General features: G+C 45.1%; 2 protein-coding genes across 8 annotated transcripts in view; one reads left to right on the top strand and one right to left on the bottom strand.

Moving 5' to 3' along the window:
* Positions 1-1,618, top strand: part of LOC137541112 (WD repeat domain phosphoinositide-interacting protein 1-like) — a 66,896-nt gene extending 65,278 nt beyond the window's left edge. For 2 of the 4 annotated variants that reach the window (XM_068262258.1, XM_068262259.1), the window contains exon 13: positions 432-1,616. In XM_068262258.1, the coding sequence (XP_068118359.1) occupies positions 432-473 (42 nt within the window). In that variant the 3' untranslated portion in view covers positions 474-1,616. Of the gene's footprint in view, positions 1-431 lie in introns of all 4 variants that reach the window. The other 2 variants (XM_068262257.1, XM_068262260.1) reach the window with 2 other exon arrangements.
* A 3,110-nt stretch (positions 1,619-4,728) lies between these two features.
* Positions 4,729-16,739, bottom strand: part of LOC137542188 (arylsulfatase G-like) — a 211,213-nt gene continuing 199,202 nt past the window's right edge. For all 4 annotated transcript variants that reach the window (XM_068263914.1, XM_068263915.1, XM_068263913.1 and 1 more), the window contains 3 exons: positions 7,622-7,742; positions 5,312-5,402; positions 4,729-5,191 (listed from right to left, as the gene is read on the bottom strand). In XM_068263914.1, the coding sequence (XP_068120015.1) occupies positions 4,917-5,191; positions 5,312-5,402; positions 7,622-7,742 (487 nt within the window). In that variant the 3' untranslated portion in view covers positions 4,729-4,916. The remainder of the gene's footprint in view (positions 5,192-5,311; positions 5,403-7,621; positions 7,743-16,739) is intronic.

Below are 16,739 nucleotides of genomic sequence, written 5' to 3' on the forward strand. Positions count from 1 at the left end.
GGTCTATGGGTTTCACTTGCTGCTTGTCTCCAAGCAGGTCTTCTGACACCTGGAGACCATCAAGTCTACCAGGAAAGAGAACCCTATTTCTTGCTTTTACCGAGATGAGCACAGTGTTTTTAATGGGTAGGAGTTTCTCAGTGAATAGAGCACACTGGCAGGTTATCCTGTGCTATACTTACGGTACACTCAGCTCTAGGACTTCTCTGTTCAACTCATTCCATTCTTTTACCTGTCTTGACTTCCAGTCCACATGAGGGCGCTGCTCAGTGTTACATGTATGTGAACTCTTGTTCTGTCTTACAGAGCAAGCGGTGCTGCATTCTCGCTGCCATGTTGTCTTTTTTTTTTTGTATGTTTGAGTTTACAGCTTTATTTATAACACACCCTGCATACCAGAGAATAAGGTGGTTTTGTCTTGATTTTGGTAGATAAGTTTGTGCCGCGGAGGTCAGAGAGATGACATGCCATGACCAGACGCCATGGAACAGAATCACAGGTGTAGAAAGGACACTAAAATGGAGCACGGGTAACCGTATTGTATTCACAAGCGAGAGGGTGTGTTATAGATACACTGTATAGTTGCCATATTTATCGTTTTATAAAAATGCTTCTTCCTAATTTATGCCATTTACATGTATAAATGTTCATACATAAGCTTATCATAAATGTTTAAATAATATAAGTATTACTTTACTAATATTTACAAAATGTAGTGTACAAACAAAATGCAATATAAAAAAAAATATATATGCAATTAATAAAAACTCTACATCATGTTGTCTGTGTGCTTATAATATACAGTGCTAGACCCCATGACAGCCTGGTCCCTCCTCCTTCAGAGGTGAGTATGTACAGCTTGTGTCTCCGCCTCCCACACTGGGCAGATTTCCCTAGGTCCCTCCTCCTTCAGAGGTTAGAATGTACAGCTTGTGTCTCCGCCTCCCACACTGGGCAGATTTCCCTAGGTCCCTCCTCCTTCAGAGGTGAGAATGTACAGCTTGTGTCTCTGCCTCCCACACTGGGCAGATTTTCCTCGGTCCCTCTTCCTTCAGAGGTGAGTATGTACAGCTTGTGTCTCCGCCTCCCACACTGGGCAGATTTCCCTAGGTCCCTGCTCCTTCAGAGGTGAGAATGTACAGCTTGTGCCTCCGCCTCCCACACTGGGCAGATTTTCCTCGGTTCCTCCTCCTTCAGAGGTGAGAATGTACAGCTTGTGTCTCTGCCTCCCACACTGGGCAGATTTCCCTAGTCATGCAAAAACAAATTTACTCCGGGCCTCTACACGTGCATATACAAAACTTTATTGGTGGCATACTAAATTGGCAATAATATTAAGCAACCCCCTAAAAAACTACCCCTATAAAAACAATGATCAGAACAATCAGAAAGCTATTCCTCCTTTACTCACCGTCACTGTGATGATTCTGACATCAACGATCACCCAGCTCTCGCCTATGCCAATCGGATGTTCCATCAATCACAAACTGACGTCTGTGGGCCCAAAGACGTCTGTGCGTCGGTGGTGGGCCCACAGAAATCAGTTTGTCGTTTTATAAAAATGCTTCTTCCTAATTTATGCAATTTACATGTATAAATGTTCATACATAAGCTTATCATAAATGTTTAATATAAGTATTACTTTACTAATATTTACAAAATGTAGTGTACAAACAAAATGCAATATAAAAAAAAATATATGCAATTAATAAAAACTCTACATCATGTTGTCTGTGTGCTTATAATATACAGTGCTAGACCCCATGACAGCCTGGTCCCTCCTCCTTCAGAGGTGAGTATGTACAGCTTGTGTCTCCGCCTCCCACACTGGGCAGATTTCCCTAGGTCCCTCCTCCTTTAGAGGTTAGAATGTACAGCTTGTGTCTCTGCCTCCCACACTGGGCAGATTTTCCTCGGTCCCTCTTCCTTCAGAGGTGAGTATGTACAGCTTGTGTCTCCGCCTCCCACACTGGGCAGATTTCCCTAGGTCCCTGCTCCTTCAGAGGTGAGAATGTACAGCTTGTGCCTCCGCCTCCCACACTGGGCAGATTTCCCTAGGTCCCTCCTCCTTCAGAGGTGAGAATGTACAGCTTGTGTCTCTGCCTCCCACACTGGGCAGATTTTCCTCGGTCCCTCTTCCTTCAGAGGTGAGTATGTACAGCTTGTGTCTTCGCCTCCCACACTGGGCAGATTTCCCTAGGTCCCTGCTCCTTCAGAGGTGAGAATGTACAGCTTGTGCCTCCGCCTCCCACACTGGGCAGATTTTCCTCGGTTCCTCCTCCTTCAGAGGTGAGAATGTACAGCTTGTGTCTCTGCCTCCCACACTGGGCAGATTTCCCTAGTCATGCAAAAACAAATTTACTCCGGGCCTCTACACGTGCATATACAAAACTTTATTGGTGGCATATTAAATTGGCAATAATATTAAAGTGGATCCGAGATAAACTTTTACTCATTGCATAATTGTGTTCCTTTCATATAGTTTATAGGGCATTCCTCAAGCCAAATACTTTTTTTTGTTTTGTTTTAATACTCTAATGCCCTATAAACTAAACAAGCCTCGTCCACAGCTCCTTTTGTGCCTTGGCACTGTAGCAAGGGCTTATGGGAGCTCGGTCTGGGCAGGAGGAGGAGAAGGTTACTAGCCATAGATTTCAGAAGCAGAGGGGAGGAGGGAAGGGGACTGAATTTACACACAGGCAAGCTGATAGCCTCTCCAGCCCTCAGCCTGTGACAATGTGACAAACAGAACATGGCTGCCCTCATTGTATCACAGGAATAAATAATCATAAACTGTTGACGCTGTCTGCAGCTGGATATGCTGTGTAAACGATCTAAACTTTAGATAAGATATATAGACAAGTTACTTGTTATAGTTAGTTTTTCATCTCCGATCCGCTTTAAGCAACCCTCTAAAAAACTACCCCTATAAAAACAATGATCAGAACAATCAGAGCGCTATTCCTCCTTCACCCACCGTCACTGTGATGATTCTGACATCAACGATCACCCAGCTCTCACCTGTGCCAATCGGATGTTCCATCAATCACAAACTGATTTCTGTGGGCCCACCACCGACGCACAGACGTCTTTGGGCCCACAGACGTCAGTTTGTGATTGATGGAACATCCGATTGGCATAGGCGAGAGCTGGGTGATCATTGATGTCAGAATCATCACAATGACGGTGAGTAAAGGAGGAATAGCTTTCTGATTGTTCTGATCATTGTTTTTATAGGGGTAGTTTTTTAGGGGGTTGCTTAATATTATTGCCAATTTTGTATGCCACCAATAAAGTTTTGTATATGCACGTGTAGAGGCCCAGAGTAAATTTGTTTTTGCATGTATCACTGAGTAACCTAGGTCTCTCCTCCAATAAGGAGTAGTGCAATTATTCACACGTTGGCCACCCAATTTTGTAATTGTTGTTGAGATTTGTCTCTGTCCCACTTCCCATACTGGGCAGATTTCTGTAGGTCCCTCCTCATTCAGTGGTGAGAATGTACAGCTTGTGTCTCCGCCTCCCGCACTGGGCAGATTTCCCTAGTCCCTCCTCATTCAGTGGTGAGAATGTACAGCTTGTGTCTCCGCCTCCCGCACTGGGCAGATTTCCCTAGTCCCTCCTCATTCAGTGGTGAGAATGTACAGCTTGTGTCTCCGCCTCCCACACTGGGCAGATTTCCCTAGTCCCTCCTCATTCAGTGGCTAGCCTAGAATGTACAGCTTGTGTCTCCTCCCGCCTTCTGCACACAGCAGATTTTCCTAGGTCCCTCCTCATTCAGTGGCTACAATGTTCAGCTTGTGTTTCTGCTTTGCCTCCTGGATTATAACTGTCTAAACTAGAGAGTGAGTTCAAACACTGAAGGCTGGATGCGGAAGAAGGCATGGTGGAGTTATGTGCAGCGTGTCTGGCCCTGGATCTGGTTGAGATGCTCTTATGCCTGGCATAGACGGTACGTTTTTTTCTTATCAATCGAGCCGCTGATGGCTCGATTGATAATTTCCGACCTGTCCGATCACCGCGTGGATCGATTCCTGGCTTGATCCCCACGGGCGGACAATGGCCAAAAACGAAGCGCTCATAATGAAATGCCCACGGGGACGAGCGGTGACGCGCCGGCATTGAGCCGCTGGTTCAATTCCGGCGCATAAACTTACCGTCTATGCCCATCATTACACTGCCTCTGCTGCTTGTACTCTGCAATTAGTGGACATTGGGAGGAAGGGTGGCCATTAGACACCAGGGAACACTGTGGGAGGGTTTAGAAGCAAAGATTATCTGTGTATATGGTATTTCCCTCTTTTCTATAATGTGATATTTGTGTATTCTAAACTACACCCCTAAAGTATGTCTGTGCAGCTGGCCAGTGTCCTGTACAACACCCTCTAGTAGTGGATTCATAATAATATAGAGGGACTCATCCTCCTGTAAGAGTCAGGTCAGGCGCCTACTCAGCACCTGATTCCGCCATAGGCCAGAATGTTAATTACATCTATAGCGACGCAGGTGGAATTTCTGTAAAATCTCTAATTCAGGTGCTGGCAATAGAATTATGTGTTAAAATTAGGTAATCAGTAGGGTATTGTATTCCTTGTAATTCCCTAGATTACCCAGCACAGCTAGAGCAATCTCTCGGCTTCTCCCTGCACCCAAATAAACCCCGCCGGAAACATGTGCATGCCTCCTGTACACAAGCCAGACTGCTGGCAGTAATGGAGGAATCTGCTGGACGGTAAAGGAACTTCTTTTGCCATTGTTCTATAAAGGAGATCTTAGTACAGTGACCATTCTGCACCAATTATGATGGCTAACTATAATGTTATATGGGGCTGATTAGGTTGAACAAGAATGAATTGGTTGAGATTGGTCCTTCAACAGCAGGGGAAAAGATCTGGGCTTGTAAACATGGAGGCACGTCATTGTTCGGCACAACGGCACACAGTATGTTTGGGGTTGCAGCAGATCATGGCAGAAGGATTCTGGGAATAGTCTGCAATGGATACATTATCTGAGCGGAGGTCTTCATGAAGATGAAACATGGCAGCCTCGATTTGTGGCAACACTTGCTGGAACTCGACAGATTGCTTGTCCAGGGGAGTGCCTTCCTGTGGGTCTTGCTCAATGTTGAACACAAGAGGTGGGTCATGCTGTTGTTCGGGTCCCGTTTGCCCATCACAGCTCATTGCGCCACCTAGAAAAGTTCAGAGGGATCATCACAAGCAGCTTGCCCCTGAGAGCCAGCAATGGGCCTGACTTCATTTTCCTCTAGAAAAGATAAAATGTCTCTTGTCTTACATATAATTAAGTGTACCTGTGGTGTAGTAAGCCTTGTACTGACCCAGCCGGAGGGCCTCTATATTACCAATCTTCCCAGCCGCTCCACTGTTTGGGTGATAAATGATCTAAAGGTAAAAAGAAAACGAAAAGTCTTTAATTTTTATCCACTGGGGTGTATTTCAGCACCAGGACCTGACCTATCCACTGTGGGTGTGTATTTCAGCACCTGACCTCTTCACTGTGGGTGTGTACCCCTGCACCAGGACCTTGCTTTTCCACTGTGGGTGTGTATCCCTGCAACAGACCCTTGCTTTTCCATTGTGTGTGTGTACCCCCGCGACAGGTTTTTCACTGTCTGTGGCTGTGTACGCCTGCACCAGACCCTTGCTTTTCCACTGTGGGTGTGTACCCCTGCACCTTTCCACAGTGGGTGTGTACCCCTGCACATTTCCACAGTGGGTGTGTACCCCTGCACCTTTCCACAGTGGGTGTGTACCCCTGCACCTTTCCACTGTGGGTGTGTACCCCTGCAACAGACCCTTGCTTTTCCACAGTGGGTGTGTACCCCTGCACCTTTCCACAGTGGGTGTGTACCCCTGCACCTTTCCACAGTGGGTGTGTACCCCTGCACCTTTCCACTGTGAGTGTGTACCCCTGCACCAGACTCTTGCTTTTCCACTGTGGGTGTGTACCCCTGCACCTTTCCACTGTGGGTGTGTATCCCTGCAACAGACCCTTGCTTTTCCATTGTGTGTGTGTACCCCTGCAACAGGTTTTTCACTGTCTGTGGCTGTGTACGCCTGCACCAGACCCTTGCTTTTTCACTGTGGGTGTGTACTCCTGCACCTTTCCACAGTGGGTGTGTACCCCTGCACCTTTCCACAGTGGGTGTGTAACCCTGCACCTTTCCACAGTGGGTGTGAACCCCTGCACCAGACCCTTGCTTTTCACTGTGGGTGTATACCCCTGCACCTTTCCACTGTGGGTGTGTACCCCTGCACCTTTCCACTGTGGGTGTGTACCCCTGCACCTTTCCTATGCCAATCGGATGTCTGTGGGCCCACCACCGACGCACAGACGTCTTTGGGCCCACAGACGTCAGTTTGTGATTGATAGAACATCCGATTGGCATAGGCGAGAGCTGGGTGATCATTGATGTCAGAATCATCACAGTGACGGTGAGTAAAGAAGAAATAGCGCTCTGATTGTTCTGATCATTGTTTTTATAGGGGTAGTTTTTTAGGGGGTTGCTTAATATTATTGCCAATTTTGTATGCCACCAATAAAGTTTTGTATATGCACGTGTAGAGGCCCAGAGTAAATTTGTTTTTGCATGTATCACTGAGTAACCTAGGTCTCTCCTACAATATGGAGTAGTGCAATTATTCACACGTTGGCCACCCAATTTTGTAATTGTAGTTGAGATTTCCCTAGTCCCTCCTCCTGCAGAGGTGAGAATGTACAGCTTGTGTCTCTGCCCCACTTCCTATACTGGACCCCTGGCTACTCCTTATATACAAGTCTCCATCCTTATGGAATCTCCACTTTTTGCTTCATTTCTTTAGGGAACCTAAACTGAGAGGGATATGGATGTTTCATTTTAAACAATACCAGTTGCCTGGCAGTAGTGGTTGAATCACACACCTGAAACAATCTGCATGCTTGTTGGTCGGCTGTGGCTAAAAGTATTAGAGACACAGGATCAACAGGAGAGTCAGGCAACTGGTATTATTTTAAAAGGAAAAATCCATATCCTTCTCAGTTAAGGTTCCCTTTCAGTGGTGAACTCAAGTCTACATCTCTATTCCCCCTTTTTATATTTTGGTGAGCAGAATAAAGTTTCTGTACTCTTTGTACTTTTGATAGCTAGTTTACAGCAAGCCGAAATAGGCTTCCAACATCTGATGTTTGTTATGAGTTATATGGCCACTTTCACCCCTTATGTCTTCAAACAGTCCTGTTCTATCAGTGACGTGCCTGTGATTGTGAATTGCTTCATCCAGCTGTTAGCAGGTGACTAAGGTCATCAAGAGGGTCTAGATTCTTCAGCAGGTGTTGGAAAAGGGGACCAAGGCAGAAAGACTCAACCCTGCAGCCACTCTGCTGGAAACCTCTTCAAACACAACTGAGTTCCAGCAGATGTAGGAGGCTGCTGACCTCTCTAAGTCTGAACAGCTGGAGAGGCAAGCTAGCCAAGTCACATTCCAGGAAAGCCTCAGTACTGAGCATCAGGCTTGGCTGCAACTCCCCTCCAGCTGTAACCGAGTTTCCTAGGACAAATTGTAACAAGCAAGACTCTCCCCTCCTTCCAGAGGCTTCACTTCCCATGATGACGTTCACTTACCCTTTCTCCATGCTGTGACTCTCCATGCAGGACTGCGGAAATGTCTTTTCCGTCATACCGGCGGTTTGTTGGTAGCGTGGCGTTTGCCAGGGTCACTATGGTTGGGAAGATATCCAGCATGCTGCAAGTGAAACAAACCAGTACATTACAGTGTGGTGCATCCCAACATTAAGCCTTAAAACAACCATACCTAATGGGGTGTCCATCACAGGAGCTTCCAAAGAAGTGGCTTTTGATTTCTTCATTGTGGTCAGCAACTCTTCTGCTGTCAATCGTATAAGTTCCCTGGACAATCTTTGGGATGTACAGTACATCAAGGACCCAAGATTGCCCTGGATCAGAACCAAACATCACACTCCTCCCTTCTGGCTTTTCTACATCACAAAGGACAGGGAAAGGGAGTCCCAGGGGACCTTAAAGGACACCTGAAGAGAGAGGGATATGGGGGCTGCCATATTTATTTCCTTTTAAACAATGCAAATTACCTGGCTGTCTTATGGATCCTCTGCCTCTAATACTTTGTTTAAAGCCCCTGAACGAGCATGCATATCAGATGTTTAACTGAAATCTGTTTAGATTAGCAGCATGCTTGTTTCAGGTCTGTGATTCAGACACTACTTGGAGGATCAGCAGGATGCCAGGCAACTGGTATAGTTTAAAAGGAAATAGATATGGCAGCCTCCATATTGGCATGAAGTGAGTTCAAGAGGTTCATAGTAGAGGGGAAGAATGTGTTCCTATGCAATGAGGTCCTGTTGGGTTCCTCTCTGGATGCAAACTGGGGACTCTGCGTTTCTGCCTCGGTGTGCTTTGCTGATTAAGCCATAGACATTACTGAAGCACTTGCTGCCATCCAGCAGTGCTGTTTCTGGACTTGATGTCTCTGAAAAGACTTCATTTGCATTAATGAGTGCCCACAGCTGCAGTGCATCTCAGAGAGTCAGAACATATTTAAGCACTTCCTGGTCAGCAAACCACACCCAGTTCATCAAGGTTATTTACTGTGGTTCCTGTATCCTGCTCCCTTGAATTCCTGTTGTGACCCGGCTTGTATTCTGACTTTGCTAGTAACCTGGATATGCTGATCTCAGCTTGTTTTGGACTATCGTTTGATCATCACTGCCTGCCCCTTGACCGTGGCTATTTTGACCATGTCTCCAGTTACCAGCTTGCTTTGTGCCTGCACTCTCCTAGTGGAATCTCCTGTTCTCTCCGTCACTGGTGGGGCAATCCCAGAGGTCATGACCAGGTGGCTACCAGGCAGCAAAGTAGTCCGGTTCTCACTAGGGGTGGTGACCCATCATCCCTTGCGGGGTGCTCTGGTGAAGACCTGTAGCCGCTTAGATTCCACACCCTGGGAAGGCCAACGCCTACCGACAGTGCAGGGGTCGACATGCTACTTGAAAATCCTTGCACCTTTACTGCCTGCAGATCATCCTCTGGTGAGTAAACATCATGTTTTCTGTCATTGTAAATGGAGAACCATTCAGACCACATTGCACCTAACCAGCATTTGAGGGAAACTCAGCACAATACTAATCAGACTTGCCAAAACGGTTACAACAGTAACAGGTGGAGATGGCCTGGAACCTCTGGCCTGATATTATTATTATTTATTGTATTTATAAAGCGCCAACATATTACGCAGCGCTGGACATTAATTTAGGTTACAGACAATATTTAGGGATGAAAAACAGCAAAATGACAATACAGGAATACAAGAAAACCAGATCACACAGCACAGTATGAGTACAAGGTAATGCTTAGTCAGTCACTGGAGGGGAGCATGGAGATTAGGCAAGTTAGGTTCACTCAAATGCATAGCATGGGTGCACAGTAATGGAGATGCATGATCAGGTAGGACACAAAACATACCTCCCAACTTTTTGAGATGAGAAAAAGGGACACGTAAGCCACGCCCCTGCCACACCCCTGGTCACGCCCCTACCATGTCCCTAGGCACGCATACCATAAAGATTTCATAAGAAAAATGTTGTTTTATCATTCAAACCACACGGTCCTTTCTGTCCTGGTTCATTTTCCTTCATAGTAACATTTTAAAATTAGTAATATATCAATTTAAAGGATGTTAGTAAAGTTTAGAGTCAAACACATTTTTAGTATAGAAATATATATATTTATATAGAAAGAGGGACAAAGTCCTGAAAGAGGGACAAATGAGAGGGAAAAAGGGACAGAGGGACAGGGCTTCCAAAAAAGGGACTGTCCCTCCGAAAAAGGGACAGTTGGGAGCTATGCACAAAAGGAGGAGGACCCTGCCCAAAGGCTTACAATCTAGAGGGAGAGGCGGGGACACAAAGGTAGAGGACCAGAGTTCAGCTGTGGGTTTAGAGCAATTGTGAGGGGTGGTAGGCCAGAGTGAAAAGGTGAGTTTTGAGGGCCTTCTTGAAGGTGTTGAAGGAGGAGGCTGCCCTAATGGGTGGAGATAGGGAGTTCCATAGTGTTGGAGCGGCTCTTGAGAAGTCTTGGAGGCGTGCATGGGACTGGGTGATGCGGGGGACGTTCAGGCGAAGTTCATTGGAGGAGCAGAGTGAGCGGCTTGGTGTGTATCTCTGAGTAAGATCAGAAATGTAGGTTGGGACAGGTTTTGTGGACGGATTTGTAGGTCAGGAGGCTGAAGAAAGAGTAGCCTGGGTGGGAGGGGTCACTGGCTATTCTCATTGCTCGTAATGTATGGTTACCGTATGGTCTACAACAAGGCCCCAGAGATATCAGTAACAGACTACAGTAAAAAAAAGAACACATATAGTCATTGGGCTCTATTCACAATACAGGTGCAGTAAAGACATTTTTTCAGGAACATTAACCGACAGCGGTGATTACCATTTTTGTCCACATTCACAATTTTTTTTCCAAGTGAGAGTAAAGGTTGGCAAAAAGTGCGATAAAACGGTGGTAATCGTGAAAAAAGTCATTAAACATTCAGTAAAAATGCGGAATAAGTGCGGAAAAATAGTTTTCAGAGAAAAAGTCCAGCAAACACAGCTCAAAGGTCTCTAGACTACATGCAATTTGATGTGAAGTGAAAAATATCACCATGTACTTACAGGTTTTGATAAAATTGGTAATTAACCACTTTCTCCTCCTGGACGTAGAGCTATGTCCAGGAGGCCATGTGCGCTCCTGCGGCCGATGGCGCTCCCGGAAGCGGATTGTTAGCCCAGGAATCAATGAATCGGGCCATGGTGCCGATCACTGATTCCTCTCCCCCGCAAAAAAAAGACAGCTTCTCTCGGAAGCCTTGCTTATTCTGCCTCCTACGTCCCCCTACGTCCCTCTAAGCGTACATGTTACGCTTAGAGTGACGTCATGTAAACAAACCTAATTGTATAGAAACTGTCTCAGGCAAAGGAAACAACATCAAATGGGAAATTAAATAAATCCAATAATATAACTATTTTGGTTGAAGTAAAATAATATCTATTCCATGCACATGCCAACAAAATTAATAGAAAAGCAAAAGAAATGAGGATTGGCTCTCTGGAAAAGAGTAAAAAATTGCTTTATTATATAAATCACATATATCAAAACACTATATACAAATCCCCCTAAGACACATTCAATCCCATAGAAATAAAAATGTTTGCTCCTCCTCAACACTTATTCCACCTAAGGGGGCTGCAGTCCCCCCCCAAAAAATTTTTTGTAATGAATGCGGAGTCCAATTCCACGGTACAAAAATAATGATCGTCACAAGAGTCCCAACTGTGGGGTCCCCAATGGCATGACTGGCTTACTGCTGATTGATGTACAAGTGGCAGTTATAAAAGATGTGTATCCATGTGCAGAAAATTCATAAAGCAGCAGGTAGCATGTAGCTTTAGCCCGACCATAAGGCAATGGATGTAAGCATAGTCCACAGAGCCTCCAGACACAATGCAGAGTGGCTTATTAGTGGATGCAAGCAGGGAAAGCAGAAAATGATATGCACTATAGTTCACATCCCTTAGTCGCAAGGCAGTCAGGCATATATAGGCAATAGCAAAAGCAGCATGCACTACAGTTCTTGTCCCTCAATCGCAGGGCAAAAGGCATCTATCAGCATGCTCTTGGTGCACAATCAGCAAGTATAGCGAAGTTGGACATGCAGTAATCACAAGATGTACATCCCTCCATCCAAGAGGAATGAGGCAATGTAGTCAGCAGGTGAGACAATAGATGATGTCAAGCGTGCCACATAGTTACCAGTCCCATGCCAGTGTGTCAGATGAACGTGGGAAGGCTCCTGATGTCCTGTTGTTGTTAAATTGAGTCAGGTGGAGAAAGCGGAGGAGGAAACCTGCTGCCAGGAGAGCCTGACATGTTTCGCCGCAACTAGCGGCCTTTTCAAAGGCAGGCAGCGTGAATGACATCCAGACGCCATTACAGCGTCTATAAGTACGTGCATAAGCCGCGCCGCTCCGCCCGCCCAAAGCCCCGCAAACCTAATGTTGCCATCTTGTGGCCAAAAAGTAAAACTACATGTACATTAAAAAAAATAAACATATTTACATTAAAAAAAATTACTATTTACATCCCACCCTCCCAAAAATACCCAAATAAAATGTTTGATAATAATAATAAAAAACATTACAATAAAAAAACAAATATTTACCTAAAGGTCTAAACTTTTTAAATATCTATGTAAAGATGAAATATTTCTAATTTTTTTTTTATTATTATAAGCTTGTAAGAGAATAGTGATGGATGCAAAGTGGAAAACATACACTTTTTAAAACTGAGAAATAATGAATTTTTTCCGTTTTTTTCTTATTCTTACTGTTAAAATGCATTTACAGTAAGGTAGCTCTTAGCAAAATGTACCACCCAAAGAAAGCCTAATTGGTGGCGGAAAAAACAAGTGATAAAGTTATAGGCTAATGAATGGGAGGTGAACATTGCTTGGATGCATTAAGTGAAAACGACTGAGGGCTGAAGTGGTTAAGGATTAAATAATGCATTCTTTTTTTCATTGTGAATTTCATTTTTTGTGGAATTTAAGTCTACAAAAAGGATGTTTTACCGACTTGTTACCGTAAACAGTAACTTCAGTCAGAAACCATTGTGAATGTGAACATGGGCTTAATTCAGTCGGTAATTTTCCAACATTTGGTTACCGCATGTGATAGTAGCAAAAAAAGTTTCTGTACCTGTAGAGTTACAGTGGCTTGCAAAAATATTCGGCCGCCTTGAAGTTTTCCACATTTTGTCACATTACTGCCACAAACATGAATCAATTTTATTGGAATTCCACGTGAAAGACCAATACAAAGTGGTGTACATGTGAGAAGTGGAACGAAAATCATACACAATTCCAAACATTTTTTACAAATCAATCACTGCAAAGTGGGGTGTGCGTAATTTGGTCTGAGAGCAGTCAGTTGCCCATAGACATTGCCTGATGAGTGCTAATGACTAAATAGAGTGCACCTGTGTGTAATCTAATGTCAGTACAAATACAGCTGCTCTGTGACGGCCTCAGAGGTTGTCTAAGACAATATTGGGAGCAACAACACCATGAAGCCCAAAGAACACACCAGACAGGTCAGGGATACAGTTATTGAGAAATTTAAAGCAAGCTTAGGCTACAAAAAGATTTCCAAAGCCTTGAACATCCCACGGAGCACTGTTCAAGCGATCATTCAGAAATGGAAGTATGGCACAACTGTAAACCTACCAAGACAAGGCCGTCCACCTAAACTCACAGGCCGAACAAGGAGAGCGCTGATCAGAAATGCAGTCAAGAGGCCCATGGTGACTCTGGACGAGCTGCAGAGATCTACAGCTCAGGTGGAGGAATCTGTCCATAGGACAACTATTCGTCATGCACTGCACAAAGTTAGCCTTTATGGAAGAGTGGCAAGAAGAAAGGCATTGTTAACAGAAAAGCATAAAAAGTCCCGTTTGCAGTTTGCCACAAGCCATGTGGGGGACACAGCAAACATGTGGAAGAAGGTGCTCTGGTCAGATGAGACCAAAATGGAACTTTTTGGCCAAAATGCAAAACGCTATGTGTGGCGGAAAACTAACACTGCACATCACTCAGAACACACTATCCCCACTGTCAAATATGGTGGTGGCAGCATCATGCTCTGGGGGTGCTTCTCTTCAGTAGTGACAGGGAAGCTGGTCAGAGTTGCTGGGAAGATGGATGGAGCCAAATACAGGGCAAACTTGGAAGAAAACTTCTTGGAGTCTGAAAAAGAGTTTAGACTGGGGCGGAGGTTCACCTTCCAGCAGGACAATGACCCTAAACATAAAGCCAGGGCAACATTGGAATGGTTTAAAACAAAACATATTCATGTGTTAGAATGGCCCAGTCAAAGTCCAGATCTAAATCCAATCGAGAATCTTTGGCAAGATCTGAAAACTGCTGTTCACAAACGCTGTCCATCTAATCTGACTGAGCTGGAGCTGTTTTGCAAAGAAGAATGTGCAAAGATTTCAGTCTCTAGATGTGCAAAGCTGGTAGAGACATACCCTAAAAAACTGGCAGTTGTAATTGCAGCAAAAGGTGGTTCTACAAAGTGTTGACTCAGGGGGCTGAATAATTACGCACACCCCACTTTGCAGTTATTGATTTGTAAAAAAATGTTTGGAATCATGTATGATTTTTGTTCCACTTCTCACGTGTACACCATGTTGTATTGGTCTTTCACATGGAATTCCAATAAAATGGATTCATGTTTGTGGCAGTAATGTGACAAAATGTGGAAAACTTCAAGGGGGCCGAATACTTTTTCAAGCCACTGTAAATGATGCAAGCTTTCTGGGATCTAGTCCCCTTCTTCAGGCATATTTCCAGATGTTAGCTGTAGTAAAACACTGATGCAGGTAAATAGTAACTTATGTGGTAACTCATTGTGAATAGAACCCCTTGTGGTCACGTATCGGAAGAAAACGGCTGCAAATGTTCAATTTTTTAGCTTGGAGCTAATGAAGGGGTCTATTCACAATAAAAAGTTAACATGTTTATGGGTGTTACGCAAACTACATAACTCATATAGGGCCCGATTCACTTTTTCTCTGATGTTTTCTCCTCTGAGATATTCGTGTTCTGTTTAAAAAAAACGTTTCTGCATTTGAAAAAAAATTACCCAAGAGTAGGTGGCCAGATTATTCTCCTCCCTCCCTCCCTGCAGAGTTGCGAGCGGGCGATAAGGAGAAGCAATCTTGGAAGAAAACCTCTTGGAGTCTGAAAAAGAGTTGAGACTGGGGGGGAGGGTCACCTTCCAGCAGGACAATGACCCTAAACATAAAGCCAGGGCAACATTGGAATGGTTTAAAACAAAACCTATTGATGTGTTAGAATGGCCCAGCCAAAGTCCAGATCTAAATCCAATCGAGAATCTGTGGCAATATCTGAAAACTGCTGTTCACAAACGCTGTCCATCTAATCTAATGGTCTGTCACGTGAAGCCACTGTAGCCATGGAGACCAGACTCTGTAAGCACCGATGAGGTGTGTTAACCCTCTCCTTGTTGGCCACTTTCAACTCTGCAGGGAGTGAGGAAGGAAAGGAAGAGGGGAATGCAGCCTGCGGCCGGGGTCACTTAAAGGGGTTCTGTATGTGTCACTTAAAGGGACTGTCACGGACGATTGCGGGGACGCAGGCGCGTCCTGGAACCGCCCGCGAAGAAAAGAACGATCGCACTCGATTCCTGCATCAAGTGCGCCTCAGATCAATAGAACCAAGATTTGACGTGTAGTATCCCTCTGCTTAAAACAGCTGGGGAATCTGTCTTAGCTGAGTGAAAGCCTGGGGGGAGGTGTTAATTAGCTTGGACATATTCCCTGTGGAAGGCCCAATTTCCCTTTTGGCTCTGGGAACCAGGTGACACTTAGCTGATCTCATGGAGATGTTAATTAACCAAAGGATGCCTAGGTGCAGCCAAGCAGGCTACGAATCCACGGGAGGTCTGGACACTCTGCTCTCTGCTAAAGATCAAAGGAAAGTCAGCTGTTAGCAGCTAGAACACAACCTCAGTCTCATGGCATAATCCATAACTTCCCAGATCTGTAATATTTCTGGGGTTCCTGAGATGGCCGCTTCACCAAACATGGGGGAAGTGTAGCATGAGCCCCGGTGCTGGTTCTGAGGAAGTTTCAGAATCTTCGGAGGTAAGGACTGCCAGCTAGGCAGTTTCAAAGTGCCCTGATGATACCACAGGGGTCCCACCCCTCATGTCTGGTATCAGGGCGCTGGGTAAATCGAGACAGACCTGAAAATGTTAATAAATCTGCCCTGACCTGTACGGTTCTGTGAGATAGAGCCCATATATGGGTAGATATGATTTCTAGCCCCAGTACAAGGGGAGGGCTCATCTCATCTTTGAAGGGGGTGTATGGCTCCCCGCCCTCACTCCCTCCTACTGAAGCAGGGGCATAAGAATGGCTGAGGACCCAAACTCAGTGTCCTCCACACTGAACCATCTTGCACTCATCAGATGCCAGCTTGAGGATATGCTGGCATCCACCTGGTCTGAACTCTGAACTCTGGACTTTGAAACCAAGAACTTTATGATTCTTCCCACAATAAGGACATCTTTCCAGGAACTAAGTATTTTTCTCCCTTCTTTTATTTTTCATACTGGCTATTACTGTTTTAATAGTTGTTGATTTTCATAATTGTCTGTATATATTAATTATTTATATTGCGTGAATAAACGACTTTCCCCAAGTCATTCACTGTTTCGCTACCCTGCTTATCAGCACACACAGAACTGATCCCGGGTCTCTGAAGATACGCTACTGTTTGTTTGTTGTTGGCTAGACAGAATATCGTGTGTTTAACCGTTTTATTCGCAGGATTAGTCAGTCAGTTAGTGGGCCCCACGGTCCCATAATAACCGCGGTGGTGGCAGTTTACTCTGAACCAGTAGGTGAAGTTGTAATCACCCGTGTCTCACAGGCTCCCTTCTGAGTTGTCCGCGGCCAATTCTTAACGGTTCCTGCGCATTGACTGCGACCAGAGTTCGCACGATCCGTGCGCTGGCACCGTTTAGAAGGCTAAGTGCGGTCAGCCACTGAGGGCTCATGTGACAGGGACACTTAAGTCAAACAAAAAAAATGAGTTTTACTCACCTAGGGCTTCCAATAGCCCCCTGCAGCTGTCCGG

This window comes from Hyperolius riggenbachi, chromosome 12 (assembly GCF_040937935.1).
Source record: "Hyperolius riggenbachi isolate aHypRig1 chromosome 12, aHypRig1.pri, whole genome shotgun sequence".
Lineage (NCBI taxonomy): Eukaryota > Metazoa > Chordata > Amphibia > Anura > Hyperoliidae > Hyperolius > Hyperolius riggenbachi.